Source organism: Cervus elaphus, chromosome 18 (assembly GCF_910594005.1).
Source record: "Cervus elaphus chromosome 18, mCerEla1.1, whole genome shotgun sequence".
NCBI lineage: Eukaryota > Metazoa > Chordata > Mammalia > Artiodactyla > Cervidae > Cervus > Cervus elaphus.
The window spans coordinates 20,869,499-20,888,182 of NC_057832.1; the positions used below are offsets into that span (position 1 = coordinate 20,869,499).

At 37.3% G+C, this 18,684-nt stretch overlaps 1 protein-coding gene across 1 annotated transcript in view; it reads left to right on the forward strand.

The window, feature by feature from the left end:
- Positions 1-18,684, forward strand: part of VPS50 (VPS50 subunit of EARP/GARPII complex) — a 120,361-nt gene that overhangs the window by 16,240 nt on the left and 85,437 nt on the right. Inside the window, exons 3-9 of the mRNA XM_043871663.1 lie at positions 5,370-5,492; positions 6,842-6,913; positions 9,123-9,176; positions 9,963-10,033; positions 10,999-11,116; positions 11,201-11,236; positions 13,054-13,136. Coding sequence (XP_043727598.1) covers positions 5,370-5,492; positions 6,842-6,913; positions 9,123-9,176; positions 9,963-10,033; positions 10,999-11,116; positions 11,201-11,236; positions 13,054-13,136 — 557 coding nt within the window. The remainder of the gene's footprint in view (positions 1-5,369; positions 5,493-6,841; positions 6,914-9,122; positions 9,177-9,962; positions 10,034-10,998; positions 11,117-11,200; positions 11,237-13,053; positions 13,137-18,684) is intronic.

The window sequence follows — 18,684 nt, forward strand, 5'->3', positions numbered from 1 at the left end:
TTTTGTTCCACTTTACATTTTTCTGCAGGATTTTGAAAGCTGACCTGTGAAATGAAGATTTTTACATTCACCTTTTTATTTGAATAAAAACCTACTACCGAAGATGATAAGTTTCCAGGCTGTTCTGTGGGTTTAAAAATTAAATTACTTTTCAAAGAGAATATTGAACCGAATAATGTTAAGGAGAACTGTTAAGCTATCATAACTAACTTTTTACACTTATGAAAGTGAATAGGATTGAAAGCCTGAGCCTGGGTTGATATTTTTAATTAGTGTGGTATTTCAGATAATTTGAAAGTAGTGATTCAATATAAAATTTGTAGTTTTTCTTTTCCCTCCTGGACTTGAATACATCCCCTTAAGAGGTGAACTCTTAAGTGGGAAATAGTTTTGTAAAGTTATAGCTTGGTTTCTTTGGAAACCATAGATATATTGGAAATGTTTTATAACACCTTTACACTTGAGGGCTCCAATTTATAGACTTGAATCCCCAGTTCTCATATAACCTTTTGTTGTAATGTTGAGAGGAAACATGGCTTGGCTAAAATCAAAGATGTTGACTTAAATTTCTATTCTGATTTTCTTTTTCAAAAAGTTACATTTGCAATATGCATTTTTATATGTATTAATATGTTCAAGTAGCTTTATCTCAGAGATAATCTGAAGAATAGACTAGGTAGTATGTATTATATACAATCTGATGGTGTACTGTGACTGCTGGAAAAGGCAGCCTCTAAAACACTGAATGACTTCTTCGTTATCTACCACTTTGCCAAAATATTCCTGCTTGGTGTATTATGTTAAGAAAGTGGTGAATGTTTATGCTTGTTTTTTGGATACAGCATCTGGCACCGTGGTAATGTGTTAAGATATTTTTAGTAAAGGAAAAATATGGTCCTAGTTTATATAAAAAAGCATGTTGAATTTTAACAGCATCACAATTGTTCCATTTTCTTGGCTCTTGGTGTCCGCGTAGTCTCTCCCCCATGACATTTTGCTGCCCTGCAGGAAGTCATCCACTGTTACTTAACCTGTTGTATGCTTTCCCACTCCACTGCTTTTACTTCTGCTTCACTTTATTTTTTTACCCTTATCCCCCCAATCTCTCATATTTGAAATTTTACCTTTTCTCATGTTCTGTAAATGCCACCGCTTCCATCAGATGGTAGCTCACGATCCTTTAATGCCCTTCATTTTGTTTGTATTTCCTTTATGTTCTGCCTAGCATCATCATTTATTCATCTATTACTTCAGTAGCTATTTGAGCAAAGAGCTGTATTTTACTCATCTTTGTTTCTGTATGACCTAGCACAGAGGATTTTTACATAGTGGGACTTTAATTAAAAAAGTTCTTTAATTGGCATATGTGACTTGACTGGGAAAAAGAGATAATGGAGCTTTGCTAGTAGGCAGGTTATTTCCTAATGATAATGTGGGAGAGAGGTTTGATTTGTTCTTTTTTGACATTTGTATTTTTGTTTCTATGTCCTTTACAATTAAGCTCATTAATTGTAGTTTTTCTCCAGCTTTAATTCTGGGGTGACATTCGTGTACTTATTTGAGGTGTAGTTGATTACCCACCCTTAGTAGGCAAGTTGTGACACGTTTGATGGATGGTTTGTAGTTGCTGATGAATTATTTTTGGATTTTCAAAGTTTGCAGAGCATTCCCACCACTATTATTAATAATAATATGTATTTATTACTTGCTGTGTGTCATAAACTTTACTATAAAAATTCAGTCCATAAGACTAAAATATTTTATTACCAAACATAGTTAAGGCATCTAATCTTGTAACTTTTAAGAACATTACATATTTTAATATTGGCTTGAGGAGTTTCGTTTGTTATTCTACTCCCCTGATTATACCTTTAAATTTGTTTTGTAGGGAATCTTGTTCATTTTGTTTATGTAAAGTTTTGCCACATACATATATATTGGCTTGCAAAACTGGTTCTGTTTTAGGTGAAGAATTAATACTTTTGCACATTTCCAATTCTAAGAAACCAGTTTACATAATGGTAAAATTATGGAGTGATTGTTTTAAAAATATGCCGTCTAGCTGTTTCTTTTTATTTTTCTACTCTACATGCATAAAATATTCCTACAATCATTTTATATTTATTGTTACTTCTATTTAGAAGAAAGAAGCCTCTCCTTAGGCGTTTGTGGAAAATTTTGACTATCAAAACAAGAACATACAGTCTCTTCCTTTCCCTTTGTTCTTATATCCCCTTTTTTTTTTTTAATACGATTCACTGTGTAAATTAGTTTGATCCATGATTTTTATCTACCGTGTGCCTTGGCACTTGGGAGCAAATGATGGAAAGTGAAGAAAAGCCTCCGTCCTCAAGAAGTGTGTAATCTGATGGAGCTGCCGGCACTAACAGACGTTTAGAGAGTGATTGGATAGTGGCTGAGTTACAGACGACAGTGCAGTGCGATTAAAGGGAACACAGTGATTGTGATTCCAGGCAGAACGGAGTGTGTTCTGACTGAGTTCAGACGTACGTGTTCAAACTGGAGCCCCTGAAAGGAGCGGGCATTTTATAGCGACGTGGCGTCAGGCGCTTGTCTTGGTTGAATTCTGCTTTGTGTGCTGTGTTTCTCTTTCTGCCTTTCTTGATTTTTCTCTCCCTCAGTTCCAGGTTTCTTAGTCCGGTGTTTTAAGTGTTACATGTCACCGCTTTGAAATTATTTCGAGTCTGTCTGCTCTCAGTGATACAATTGCTTGGTATTCTAGGAAGGAATGGCATTTGACCTTTTATGTACATATACAGATCGTACATTTTATTTATTTTTTTTACAGATACATCACCTTTGTGAAATGAGTATTTGTGAGATATTTATAAATCATGTTTTCCCTCTGACATTCTTAATAACTTTGGAAATTTGTTTCACTGTCATTTGGAGTGTGTGTGTATGTCCTTTACAGGTGGAAAAAAAATAGGCATGAGGAGACCTAAGTTGCCATTAACTAAGGTTAATAGCCGAGTTGCAGCTAAAACCTGCGTCTTTCCCTTTAGGTTAGTCAATAGATAGTATATTTAGGGAGAACCTCAGCATGGAGTTCATGCCATTTACACAGTTGAGATGACAGTGCTCATTCACTGCAGTCTATTTGAATTGCCGACTTGTTTCACATCTGATAGTTTTCATTCTTAGACATTTTTGTACTCTTCAGTTTTTTTGTGTGTGAATAGTCCCAAGTACATTTATTTGCCACTGGTGCTGTGGAATTACTAGGGAGGCATACCCTCACTTGGGCTTTATTCCTTCCCTCAGCTTGCAGTATCTGAAGCTGGTATTTCAAATGCCTGCGCACCTTTAGGGAGGGAGAGTGCCAGGAATTTCTGATCTCTTTTTCTGTTTCATGTCTCATTGTCAATTCAGATTTCCACCGTACTCAGGGAGGTGGCCTGTGGACACGCTAACTAGTCGGAACCCTCCCGCAGATGGTGTGGGTTTCTGTTGAAACTCTTCTGTGCCGTTGTCCAAGGTGCTGCACCGTGAGTGTGGTAGATAAATCCCTCCCGGAACACAGCTCCCCCTGTTACCGTGCTGGATTTCTTATCGCACTCACAGGATCTAATTGCAGCAAAATCCGTGATGGCGGTATCTTTAACCTTTTTATTTTTTTGATTAGTGTATTTTTATAAGTTGAGTTTTGGTACCGAAGAAGCATTTTCTTTTTCATGCACTTTTAATTCTGCAGGTTTAGTTTTTGTGATTTTACCTTCTCTTTTCAATTTATCAGAATTTTAAATGTAAACAGCTATTATCTTAAGTTTCAGGTTTACTGCTCTAATATTTTCTTTTAGCTTGAGTCTACTGAGAAGAAATAATTTTATAGTAATTGTATAAATTTAAGATATACATTAAAATCCTAAAGATATATGAGCTAGGCTCTTCCTTTTTTTCTTTTCTACAAATGAAAACTATGCCCCGCAATAAAATAATCTAGTGTCTCTACTTGGCAAGTTTGGTCCTCAAATTAACCATATAATTTTTGTATATTTAATTAATGGTGATTCATTAAGAATTCTTGTTAAATATTATTTTGACTGTAAAATGATTTTAAATACTGATTTCTTTTTGTGTACTTAAATATTTGAGATTAATTTGAATAAAGCCAAATAATTAAATTATATATCTGTAATAATGTTTTGATTAATTAGTGTGGCAGAGAGTGGGTATCTGTATTATTGAAATTTCCCAGTTAACTGAAGTTTTATCTGATTATGCAGTGAACTTGCATAGGATAAGGATGCAAGGATAAGGGCTTGTCTGTTAAGCTCTTTTTGGTTGCATATCCATAGAAGCCCCATAATGTATCTTTAGAAAGCAAGCATTTTATCAGAGCTTTAGGTTCATAATCAGTTCATTAATTATAGTATCAGTACACTTTGAAGGAAGCCTCATGGGAGTACAGAAGTAACCTTGTGAACCTTTTTTTAAAAAAAAATATTTATTTATTTGTTTTTGACTGTACTGGGTCTTCGTTGTGACACTCAGGATCTTTCATTGTGACCTACGTGGGCTCAGGTGCCCCGCCCTTGGTATATGGGATCTTAATTTTCCAACCAGGGATTGAACCCGAGTCCCCTGACTTGAAAGGCAGATTCTTAACCTCTGGGCCACCAGGGAAGTCCCTTATGAACCGTTTATGGAACAAGTTTTTCTTAGCCAAGCAGTGAGATTTTCAGCAGAAAATCTGTTCAGGGTTCCAATACTGATTGTGACCCGAAAGTCACTGAAATGTCCATGGGTTATCTGTGGTGGGACAGATTTTAGAGCATTATAGATGAAGAAAGGGCTTCCCTGGAGGCTCAGACAGGAAAGAATCTGCCTGCAGTGCGAGAGACCTGAGTACAGTCCCTGGGTCGGCAAGATCCCTTGGAGAAGGGAATGGCTACCCACTCCAGTATTCTTGCCTGTAGAATTCCATGGACAGAGGAGCCAGTGGGCTACAGTCCATGGGGTTGCAAAGAGTCCGACACGACTGAGCGACTAACACACTTACGATGAAGAAACTGTGTATATTTATGATAGATATTAGGTAGTCACTTTTTTTCTTTTTGTTTAACATCTGAATTTTCTCAACTACTAGTTGATACACCAGGAATTGAAAATAAAATCTGAATCTTCAAACTGGCTAGTATTTTCCTCCAATAGATGGGTGGTTTTTAGTATTTGACTTTTTCTTAACTTTACACAAACTTTCTTGTTGTTTTCTGTCAGTTTGTCTCCTTGGTCAGTGTTTCCCAGGAGATTTGTCAGGGTTAAGACAGATGATTGATTATTTCTGTGCAGATAGAATTATAGCAACTACAAGTACTATAATTTTTTTGTTTTGTTTTCCCTTGAAGGAGGAATTCCGAGAACTTCGAGAACAACCTAGTGACCCTCAAGCTGAACAAGAACTAATTAATAGTATTGAACAAGTGTATTTTTCTACAGATTCATTTGATATTGTTAAATATGAACTAGAGGTAAAAAAAAAATATTCATTAAAACCTATCTAAAGCCTATTTTGTTCAGTGATTTAAATTTGTGAGTGAAATATGAATGGTTTTTAGGGTCATTGTCTTTATTTATGTGTGATACTAGGACCCATCTGTGATAACCACATTGTGCTTAAGTGAACTTTCAGCATTGTTTAAAGATGAGATTATTTTTTTAAATGTAAGGTTAAGTGCAGCCATAGGATATTGGTCCAAGAAACATTTTTGTATTTTTCGTTTTTAACTCTCAGCACACAATTATGTTAGTGTACTGCCTCTATCTTATTTTACGTTGGCTAACTATGTTTAGGGAAGCTCTGAGACTTTTAATCATGAAAGTGTATTTACATCATTATTTAGTTGTGATAAATACCCCTGTGCCATAATGTTTATAACTTTGGCATTTTAAATTCATAGGAATTTCAAAAAAAAAAGTCAGAATAGTAAAATTTGGGTTTTAGATGAAACCAAATGCTGTATGCACGTGTGCTTCATATGTAGTACCTAGAGTTAGTACCCAGCTTATTCCGAAATTTCATCATCAGTTGACTGAGACTGGAGGTCTAACTTGGTATCTTCCCATCTTCACCATGGCATGCATTTTTGTTAGTTCTCGCACTGTCCTCTGGGCTTCCCCGGTGGCTCAGATGGTAAAGAACCTGCCTGGAATGAGGGAGACCTGGGTTCAATCACTGGGTCAGAAAGATCCCCTGGAGAAGGGAATGGCAACCCACTCCAGGACTCTGGCCTGGAGAATCCCATGGACAGAGGACCGCACACTGCGGTCCATGGAGTTGCAAAGAGTCAGACACAGCTGAGCTGCTACACTTTCACTTTCATACTGTCCTCTGGAGTATGTATCATCTGTGTCTTCAAATAACCGTCACTATCACCCTACACATGGAGGGGTTCATTTCCATTCATGGTATTTCAGAGGGGAAGTAGGTTTTGAGTTCTGTCGTGGATGAATAGGGAGATACCAGGGCTGGTAGAGTGGGGAATTAGGGTTAGGAACTTTCTCACATTCTCCTGTTACGGGTGTTGGAAGCAGAGTTCCCCAGCTTAGGGGCCAGGAGTCCCCACAGGAGTGGGATTTCCAGGAGGTTGGAGATGGCTGCAGTGGAGATAGCAGAGGGAGGGTGGAGCTTGAGCCTCAAAGGGTTAGTAATACAGGCTGGTGTCTGGGTCTAGTGCAGAGGTAGGGAGGATGGGCGGAGTGGGGTGTGACACTGTTTTGTATGTGCAGATTGTAATTCCTCACTTAAGTGTGCAGGGAAGTGAAACTAAATTAAACAATTGATTTTTTTCACTCTTTATTTATGGATTTTTCCTTTTAGAAGCTCCCTCCTGTTCTCAATTTGCAAGAATTAGAGGAGTACAGAGACAAATTGAAACAACAGCAGGCTGCAGTAAGTAAAAAACAAATTTCTGACAAAACTGTAAAGGAAACGCATCAGAGAAGTGTAATGTTTGCAGGTTTTATGGCTTCACTAATACGCTAACATTTTAAACAAATCTTATTATTTGACATGACTTTGACTCAAATGATACATTTATATGTATGCACATTTACTATCCAGTTCCCCTCATGTTACCTTGATAGATTTGCTTCTAGAACTTGGTGTTCTTTCTCTGGAATCCTAAACATGATGAAAGAATTTTGAATTTATTTTTCTCAAATTATTAAGTACCTTCTTAGATTGCTCCTTGTCACATGTGTGTGACTTTCCTATCCATATATATTTTTTAATCCATAGTTTTATGATAGGTAGAAGGTCCTTATATCAGAGTAGAGGCTCCCACTTCTAGTTGAAAGGTCCAAAGACAATACAGCGTTAAGGTTCAGAAAGTCTGAACTGCTGTCGCTTTTAATTGTGTGACATCGGGCAAGTCACTCTGCCTTGCTAAATCTTTTGTGTCATCTGTGAAGTAGTGGGCTGGGCCTGCATTTTACCTAATGATGTAAAATTCTGTGATTTTCTGTTTTCCTTGTGTTAGGCTGAATTCCTTTTATAAAACTCAGACTGTACTGTAGGAGATTAAGTAATGGTAGTAGTCTTGTTAATTTTTTAAATACTAAAAGCAGTAATAATGCATTCAGCCATTTTAATTTAAGATACAATCTTTAATAATACATGTGACAAATAAAGGAAGATACACTTCTGTATCTTTTGTGTTATACCCAGAGGCCTCAGTGGGTCTGGGATCCCCTAGAGGGCGGCAGCTGTAGCCTGGGGAAGGGCCCTGAGCACTAGAGGGCTGTGTAGTAAAAGCATGTTGTTGTTCTGGAGACTTTAGAGTTCAGCGGATGCTGGCACCTTTTGGCTTTTGGTCTCGGCTTTTGGTCTCGGCGTGTTTTAATATGTACTCCCCCCTCTTTGTAACTCATGTGGTAGTATTCTTTTGGGGATGCATCCCACCACAAGGGCCATGTAGCATAGTGGCCTTTGGAATTTGATCAACCTGGCCTTGAACTGTGACCTTGCAACTTACTGTGGGTGAATTATTACTGTGTCTAAGATTACACCCCCTGGAAAATAAGGAAACGTGTCACCCATCTCAGTAGATTGTCCTAATTACTAATAGAGGTGATGCAAGAAAAGCACTCAGCACACTGCCTGATGCCATGGAAGCTGACATAGCCACATGGTCTATTTAAAACAAGAACAATGGAAAAACCTGTAACTCCAAGACGAAAAGCAATGAACATACACAAATGAATGAACGAATGATTTACAAAACAATATGGTAAGATTAAGTGGGTTTCTGTCCGTGTACATCTCTACAAGTTCCTGTCTATACAGATCTACACAAATTCAGAGCAGATTAAGAAAACATGAAAGAATCAGTGTAGTAGTTGAATGCGTGTGCAGTGTTTTGTTCTCAGGCGCGTTGGGGCAGGGGACACAGTTGTATTTCTTGGGCAGATGGTCACTAACTGCCTTCTTTCACCCGCAGCATGGTCGTGGTCATTGCTGGTCATGGCACCTCTGCAGTGCAGTGCTGCAGAGGCCCCTGAGATTGTGAAATAAGAAACTTACGTTCAAGATCATTAGAATTCTACATTGCATACATCAACATTATTCATGACACCGACCAAGAAACCTTCAGTACCTTCATAGTGCTCCAAAAAGCACATTTGCAGTTTTTCAGAAGTAGTGGACCAAATTGCTGTTTGTCTTCTTATGCAGTACAAACAGTTTAAAGGGGACAAGGATTATTTTCTGTTTTCCGGATAGTATTTCCACAAATTGAGTAGATTAAACATTTCTTTATCTTAAGAAGTCTGTGTTTTGAAGGCAAATCAGGTACCCTTAAAGATGGGTAGACTTTTACACATGTTAGTGAAATCAGATAATGATACTCATGTTATTAACAGTAATAGTGACCATTTATTGAGTTTCTATTAAGGACCAAGTATTGTGCTACGTGCTATACCTCTTTTACTAAATTCATGGCCAGAAAAATGTGTGTGTGGCCATAGCATGCCAGAATCCTGCTGTAGGAGTGATTGAGAAGCCCTGTTGAATGTTCTTGCTATAACTTTAAATGTAAAATGTAATAGGAAGCATGAGACTTTTTCTTTTATTTCCTTTGTTTGATTGCATGTTCTTCTAGGTCTCTAAAAAAGTAGCAGATTTAATCCTTGAAAAACAGCCTGCTTATGTCAAGGTAGGATAATATTTGTTATTTTTCAAGTAAAATACTAAAAATGTTTGAGTGACTTATGCTTGGAATTTGAAATATTTATTCTTTTGTCTGTAGTTTATAGCAACATATTAACTTTATTTGGGTTGTGTTTGTATATGGTTTTTTCTCTCATGTATGGAATTTACCAAACTGTGAGAAGTGAAAGAGTTTTTATATCTGACTCTAATCTGTTTGGTTTTCCTAACTTGAGAACAGCCAATGAAAATTGCTTCTGTGTATTTTGTAACTCAGATCATCAACAGTGATTGCTCAGTCTGCCTTTAAAATATGATAAAATTGGAACTGTCTCTGTGAATCTGCCTTTTCATCAGAAAAACAGAGACTTCAGAATGCACTGAAATATCTGTGTTCAAACGAAGCCATTCACTGTAAAAGCATCTTAGCAAACAAATCATGTTTGTCGTATTTGTCATTATCTTGTGAAGCTCTCTTGGGTAGAAACATTTAAACGAATATATTATTAGTATTTATTTACACCCATCTGAAAGAGGATGGATCTAGATTTCCTTACAAGCAATACTGCCTAAATATTTTGTGACATGCCATGATGAAAATCAATTGAAAGTAGTTATTTAAAATGATTTTATGAAAAATATACCAACAGTGTACGAGTTCAGGTATCTTTGTTACTACTTTATCAAGCAGGCTTCTCTTTGAAACCCACTAAAGTTTGATTTAGAGAACCATACCAATGAGAAAGAAAAATAGAATGCCTCACCAAGTAACCTACACCTCATCTTTCCATAGGAACTTGAGAGAGTTACCTCATTACAAACAGGTCTTCAGTTAGCTGCTGTTATCTGCACTAATGGGAGGAGGTATTGTGTTTGATGATGCTTTGTTCTTTAAGCTAAATAACATTTAAGAGAAACTGTCTTGGAAATTGATTTATTTTGTGGTGTCTAGAATGCCATTCATTAACTGAACATACATAATGATCTGTAAACTGCACTAAGAAGGTGTGTGGGAAATGTTTTAAATCTAGTTAGGGATTACAAATATTAGTTTTTTTAAGTTTTTTTTTTTTTTTTTTTAACGTGGGCCATTTTAAAAGTCTTTATCAAATTTATTACAATATTGCTTCTTTTTTTTATGTTCTGGTTTTTTGGCCCTGAGGTATATGGGATTTTAGGGATCAAACCTACATCCCCTGCTTTGGAAGACAAAGTCTTTAACCACTGGACCACCAGGAAAGTCCCAAAATATTACTGTTTTTGTATTGCTTAAATCAGTGCTTCTCAAACTGTCTTTGGTGAAGGACCAGCTTTTTTTTTTTTTTCTTTTTAATTTCCAACATGTTACAGATTATTGTTTTTATAAAATGCCATAAAAACAAATTACTAGAATAAATTAAAAAAGACAACCAAACACATATAAAATACAGTCTCATTTTTTCCATTATCAGATTCATTAAGCATAAAATTACCATGTCAACTTTTGCTCTGTGTGTTTAAAATTTTTTTGGTTAGATTCATCAAGCATAAAATTGTTTCGTCAACTTTTGCTCTACATGTTTCTAAATGTTTGTTCTCAATTTCTGTACTTTTCTTGTGATGAACTAGTAACAGTTTGAAGTTTGGTAGCAGACCACCTACCGCTCTGGTAATGCTGATTTATTTTGAGCCATTGAATAGATCGGTCAGTCTGTTCAATCGGTAGGAGGACTCACAATCCCCAAATTTAAGAGCAATCCAGGATACTGTCTCATTAACTGCCTAATTGTTCTGTGTGTATAGTGTTCTTATAGTAGAAAAACTGAACTATTTATTGTTCACTTTTACAGACACTTGAATATTGCAAAGGAAGGTTTTACTCAAGCTAGTTTAGGCCTCCTTGCAAATCAGAGGAAACGTCAGTTGCTGATTGGACTTCTGAAATCTCTGAGAACTATAAAAACATTGGTATATGCCAGTTCCTTTTTAAAAATTAAAACTTAATTTTATGGTTGAAACAGGTTTTACCTTTGCATTTCTGTTATTTTTCAGCAAAGAACAGATGTCCGCTTAAGTGAAATGCTGGAGGTAAGTTTACAAGGCTTGGAAGTTTGGTGCTCCTCATAATATTAGAGAATTATTGTGGAAAAACACAGATGTGTGTTTTTCTCTAATTGGTGTATGGTGTAAAGAGCACTGTTAGACAGTAAAGGACCTTACTGTTTCTACTCTTACTCTTGTGCATCTTTTTCTATTGTCATGATAGACTTCATTCAGAAAAATTGATTGGGGGGAATGTTCAGTGTGTAGCAATGTGGGAATGTTAATTTCAGTATGTTTCCATTGTATCTGGGCCCAAATAGCAATGAAATTACCTTTTGCATGTAACATAAAGTAGTAATTTGAGGAAGAAGGCAGGTATTAGTTATTTTGGTGTCTCATATATATATATATATACAAATATTTTGTAATTACTAATTTTTAAAGTTTTTGGCTGTGCTGGGTCTTTGTTGCTGCCCGAGGGCTTTCCCTAGTTACGGCAGACGGGAGCTGCTCTTGGTTGTGGTGACTTCTCTTGTGGCAGGGCACAGTCTCTAGATGCACGGGCCTTGGTAGTCGTGGCATGCAAGGTCAGCATTTGTGGCGCGCAGGCCGAGCCGGCCCCCTGGAATCCTCCCAGAGCAGGGACTGAACCTGTGTCCCCTGCATTGGCAGGCAGATTCCTACCCACTGGACCACTAGGGAAGCCCTCATATGTGTATTGATTTTCTGAGTGAGCCATCTGTTTTCTCTTCGATGGCTTTCTTAAGAATTTTCTATATACTTCTGTTGTAAGGTTCACCAAGGCCTCGTGTATTATGTGTGTTTCCCCATAATTCTTAAGCACCTTTAGGTAGGTACTTTGTCATGATCTCAGCATCCCCTGTGGTTTGAATTGCCTTTGTTGAATTTAGATATGAACTTAAGGAACATTTTTTTTTGATGGTTTTCTGTTTAATCACTGTATTACTTCTAAACTATTACCACTCAACTATGGTTTGAGAAATCCATATGAAAAATTAATTTGGCAGTAAATTACTCTGTTTAGGTGTTAAAAATATCCTGAGGCCATTAATGAATATTTCACTTTATTTTCCAAATTTATTTAAGAATATTTATGGATTCATTGATGGTAAAACTGTTGAATGTTGATTGCAAGTAGAATAAAAATGGAACGTTTTTTATATAAACACGACCGAAAGAAGATACATTAACAGTTAAAGAACTCCTCTCTGAAGCAGCTTCTACTTCCTGTGTAGGCTTTACCCGCATGTCATGGTCTCAGAGGGCTATTACTGTGTATTTATGGGCACAAGATATTTTTTCCATGTTACATTTTAGGTCTGGAGCTAGTTGCTTTGTTACATTTTACTATTTATCTGTTGCTGGTATTATAATCTTTGAGAAGAATTAAAGCTTTCTCGTAGTGTAACTTTTAGATAGAGTTATGAACAGAGATTTATCCTTTTCAGAGGCTTTTAGTTTTGGCTGCACTGGGCCTTCATCATTGTGCGTGGGCTTTCTCTAGGTGCAGCAAGTGGGGCTACTTCCCAGCTGTGGCGCACAGGCTGCTCACCGCCTTGGCCTCCCTCGTTGTGGAGCACAGGTCCTAGGCGCTGGCTTTCGTGGTTGCAGCCTGTGGGCTCAGGAGTTGTGGCTCGGGCGCCCTGAGAACGGGTTCAGTAGCCGTGGTGCCTGGGCGTAGTTGCCCCACATATGTGGGTCTTCCCGGACCAGGGATGTAACCAGTGGCCCCTGCATTGCAAGGCGGAGTCTTAACCACTGGACCACCAGGGAAGCCCCTTTTCAGAGTCTTTTAAGAGAAATGTTTCTGTCCTAATGATTTCTGTTGTTGCTCTCTCCAGGAGGAAGACTATCCAGGAGCTATTCAGCTGTGCCTGGAGTGTCAGAAAGCTGCCAGCACTTTTAAACATTACAGTTGCATAAGGTAAGCTAAAATCAAATTTTTCAAGCTGACTCTGCCGTCAGTTTTAATATAGGAGTTGTATAATATACAATGTTAACAAACACTGAAAATTACTAAGTGTTGTATCCTAGTTTAGCTTTCTTGTTTATAAATGGACAGTACAGTAAAATAGGACTTCCTTGGTGGCGCAGATGGTAAAGTGTCTGCCTACAGTGCGGGAGACCTGGGTTCAGCCCCTGGGTCCGGAAGATCCCCTGGAGAAGGAAATGGCAACCCACTCCAGTACTCTTGCCTGGAAAATCCCATGGACAGAGGAGCCTGGTGGGCTACAGTCCATGGGGTCAAAAAGAGTCAGACATGACTGAGCAACTTCCCTTTCACTTTTCACTTTCACAGTAACATAACAATTCTTAAGGTTTGAAAGATCAGAGAGATACTTTTGAATCCTGTTTCCTGTGACATCATTGTAACTCTTTTTTTCGTATTTTTCCCAATCTTACTGATTTCATTTTTATGCAGTAGTAGAGAATAAATTCATCTGTTCCTGTCTTCATTGCACCTCTTGGGAATTCTTCCTCCTTTTCTTTGCCCAGCTTATAAATATTGAGAGTGTTGTCACAGTTTGTTTTTCAGATCCAGATGGTCCAACTGTTGGCTCATCGTGATAAGAATTCTTTTGGAAAACTTAAAAGCAGTTTCACCTTATGTAATTGTCATCTTTGTAATATTTAAGTGATTATGTAATTAATGTTTCATATCTCCTGTTTGTTAGTATTATATCTTTTGTTTGTTCGTGAAATGTGCTGTCTGAAAATAGCTGCTGCATCTTCTGCTCTGAGTGCTAACTTTTTTAATGGATTTGATCTGTTTAAAGTGAAGCTTTTGCATTAGCTGTGACAGTACCTCGCAGGGGTGGGGGTGGGCTGTAATCCTCATACGTAATTTCTGTCATTCCTCTGAAACCATCGAAAATAAACATACAGTCTAAGGAAAATAGTGAGGTTTCGAGGCAAACTCAATTTCAAATTAACTTCATACTAATCTTAGAATGTAGCCTATTAGTCTCTCTTGTATGGAGATTCCAGCTGTCAGTGAGCAGGATGCCCTGATGTTCTAGATGTTGATTCCTTGTGTCTGAAAAGATGAAAGGATTGTGATAGAGTAAAACATTAACACAGCTTAAAATTAATTTTTTTTTTGTAATATACTCACACGTAGGTCTCTACTGGGTATGGAATAACTGAGTATTTCCCCCTAGAGATGATGTTTTTTGTGGTTTTTGTTTCTCTAGGATTATGCATTTTGAAGCAATATACTTTTTATTTGATTAGGAAACACATAGTTGAGTAGTACCAGTGATATTTGGATTTTATCCTTTTTGACAGTGATTAACTGTCACTGTTAAAAACTTGATTACGTCATTTATATTTATTAGGTTGGATGAATAGAGTGTTAGCTTTAGTGTGTGAATATACTTGAACCATTTCTAGCAGGGCCTTCTGGTTCCCGAAGAAGCATAACAACCATTTGCTTCATTTCGTGATGATATGTCTCTTAGAATGAGAAAAGTTTATTTCTGGTTGGCTTAAAGTAATTCAGGCAGCTATATATCAGTTGAGAGCTTGTTATATGCCAGGTGCTTTGTTTTGGAATTGGTTGTATAGTGATGAATCACATAAAATATAATCAGTATAATCCTTGGTCATCAAGATGGACTTGGATTGAGGTAGGCACAAGTAAGATGGGGCTTTAGAGAGAAGGAAATTGAGCATATGGTGGAAACATTGGGGTCTAATTCTCCTTGGGAGTCAAGACTAAGGAGGATCTGAAGGAGGTGCAGGAGGGTTTAGCTAAATGAGAGGATGCAGGGTTGTGGATATGAGATTATGGGTATTGTGATGAAGTTCTTTGTTGCAGAGATGTCAGGCAAAATGAGGACTGAAATTATCTATTGTATTTATAGCAACAAAGAAATCAGAGTTGACCTTGTTGGGGACAGATTTGGTTGAAGTGTAAGTGTGAAAGTGAAGTCGCTCAGTCGTGTCCGACTCTGTGACCCCATGGACTGTAGCCTACCAGGATCCTCCGTCCGTGGGATTTTCCAGGCAATAGAACTGGAGCGGGTTGCCATTTCCTTCGCCAGGGGATCTTCCCAACCCAGGGATCGAACCCAGGTCTCCTGCATTGTAGGCAGATGCTTTACTGTCTGAGTCAGTACAGAATGAGGAAATTTTATAAAGAGGAAAGATGTGGAATTGAGAGGGAGAAACCTGAGTGTTTGAAAATCAGTGGGAAAGAGTGAGAGATTGAAAAGAAGAGAGAACATCCTCATAAGGCTTTTTAGGGATCATAGGAGAGATTGACTTTGAAAAGGTCCACTGTTCTTTTATAATAGGAAAGAATGAATGTGGAAATTTGGTGGCAAGAAACTGAGATGACATGTTGATACTTTATTTTTTCCATTAATTGTAATGTTTACTTTAGCTTTGTTAAAGTAAGTATCTTACTTGATGAGAGTTAGCTATAAAAAATGTTTTTGAAAGAAGCCCTTGTTTGGGTTTTTTTTCAGGTTGGCATGAGGTAGCCTCTAAGCACTTTTTCATTTTTAGGTATATAGTGATGTGTGGAGGAGGTGTGACTACAGTTATCTCACCTGGTGAAAAGTTTTGAAATTGAAAAATCTGTAATGCTGATTTAAGTTAATCCTTGTTTTATTTTAGATGTATAGAATGTAAGAGGCATGCTGTGTTAACATATATGAGTCATGCATGCAGTAATAAGAAAAGGTTGACATATTCTGGAAATAGAAAAAAATAGATGCACAGATACATTGAAATGTCCTAAGGAATTCATTGTAGTGGGATTTTTACCTTAGGTTTCCTGGAAATTTGTTAGAATTGTGTTTTTAACTTGGCAGTTTAGTGACAATGAACTGCTTGGTGGTGATTGAGGCCCTCCAACGATTCTTCTCTTCCACACACAGCAGTGTTTCCTTCTCCTGCCTAACCCAGTCCCCTTCTCGAATCTTCACCTGTTAGATCACCCATTTGCTCCTAGTTGGGAGAACCTAAGCTTGTTCACTTCTTGTAGATCATATGATGTAGCATACAGCTATAGAGTTAATTGATTTATAGGAGAGATTGAGTCCACAAAAATGAAAGGGATTTTATTATATTAATAATTTCCTTTTAATTTTGTGTTTATTTATTAGATGTGCCTTTCTTATTCCATGCATTTTCTTCATTTTGCTCTTTTTCCTCTGGTCTTATGAATACAGTCAATATTGAACCTGTTCTTGAGCTCTCCCCTTGGTTCAGATGTAATTCACCAGCACTTGAATGTTCTTTCCATTTACCTAGAGCTGTTAATTTAGCCAAAGGCAAGATTTAATCTTTTGCTTAGATCTGAGTGATTCAAAAGTGAAAAATCATTTGACACTCTGGTAATCATAGAGTAGTAATTAAATTCCAACTGAATTCACACTCATTTTCTTTAACATTTAAATTTATTTTGTATTCCTATTGATGACTAGAGAATCAAGAAATAGTCTTCTTAGCAGTGTCCTTTAAGAGAACCATTCCCTGAATCCAAGTGTTTCGGAATTATCGGGTAATATTTGGGGCTTTTGTTTTTATGTTGCAGGCAAATTCATCTGTACAGTGGGCCTATTCATACACTTCTTAATTTTTCCTTAGTAGATTATATGTTCCTCTTTTCTTTCCTAATCACATTGCTCCTTTATTGGAAATAAAGTATTTGATAGAAGGCAGAGACTCTGTGGCCTTAGGAGTAGATTACATGGAACAAGTGAGGGTGAACTCTTATGATTCTGAAAGTAGAGAAAAAGAGAATTCACAACTTTGCTTCTGCATAAAAAGGCACTGACTGTATGCCTAATAAATTCAGGTTACATGACTGTAGTTTAATATGTGACGTACCAAGTAATTCAGTATCTTGCTTGATGTGCTGTGTTTCAGCATGAGAGAGTTATGTGGTTGGGATTTATCAGGAATAAGAATCAGAGTGTGTTTATCTTAAAGTATGCCTGAGTAAAGCATTTAATTTCTTTATCACTTGAAATTTATCTAAATTAGTTTCTTGAAAAGTTATTAAAAGTCAAAACTTCTTTATTGCTTTGTAAAATTTCCTTTGAAAGAAACTACCGGAATGAATCTTAGAGCATGCTAGATTATGCACCAGAAAGTTCATGTACCACCAGAACTAGTTTTGAGTACTGCACTTTAACATAGACAGCTGTATTTAATTTCTGATGATCTTAAAATATCCTTTTTTCCCCCCTCAGATGATGATCTTGGCAGTTGAAAGAAAACTGTAGGTTGCAGACCCTTAGATCACCGAATAATGAGCACAGCCTTTAGGTACAAGTACAGTAGTACTTGGCTTCCCAGGTGGCTCAGTGGTAAAGGATCCACCTGCCAAGCAGGAGACTTGGGTTTGATTCCTTGGATCAGGAGGATCCCCTGGAGAAGGAAATGTTGGCAACCCACTCCAGTGTCATGCCTGAGAAATCCCACGGAGAGAGGAGCCTGGCGGGCTATAGTCCATGGGGTCGTGTAGAGTCAGACGTGCCGTAGTGACTGAACAACAGACAACGGCAGTCCTAGGGACTGTTCTTCTGTGGCCCTGGAGGCCATCTTAGCAAGCAGAGTCTGCTCTCTCTTTCTTTACACTCAGGCGGGGGGAACCCAGGAGCCTCACCTGGAGAGATGAGCAGTGAGTTTCTGCAGGATCGCCGGGCCTGCTCAGCTAGACTCACATGTAGGTCTGGAGTCCCTGTTGCTTGATTTGCTTGGGCTGTTATTGACACCATGGTATTCTGACACCACCTCCTTCCTTCGTTTTTTACCTTGTTTTCCTCTGCCTTCCTGCTCCACGCAGTGCCATTTAAAATTAATGTAAAGTGAAATCTACATAAAACATGATACTTGAACAAAATGGTCTTAAAAGGTGAAAGTTTTTCTTTCTGCCCACCCATCCTTCCCTCTCATACTCCCTAGAGTAAACCATTTTTACAGCTTAATTTTCATCCTACCAGATTTCAGTGTAATTTAAAAGATTATATTATAATATCCTTTTCCTGATTTATCGATGTAAATAGTCATTGATACTGTTTACTCTCCATAATGAAAAACAATAAGAGATAGGCACATGGTGTACCCTTTTACTTCTTTTCACTTCTCCATCTTCCAGGTTTTGTTAGTGAAACTGTTATTTTTACTTGGTCAAGTTTATAATATTTATATTCTTCTCACAACTATAATTAAATCTCTGTTTTGTCTAATAGGTTACTTCTAAAAAATTAACTTAATAGAAGTCATGTTTACTATATTATGGATAGTTAAATATTATTATCTGCAGAACTGAGTGATTGGATGTATGAAAAAGGAAAAATAATCCTTTGTCTCTAAATGAAAATCCAAATCCATAGTGTTTTTCTGTTTCTCTTGAATAGTTTTCACTTTTGTAGGTCCTGCTTGACTTCTATCATCTTTGTAATATTCCATTTTGGTGCATTTCTTTGTTGTTTGTTGTTAGTTGCCTCTTGGAA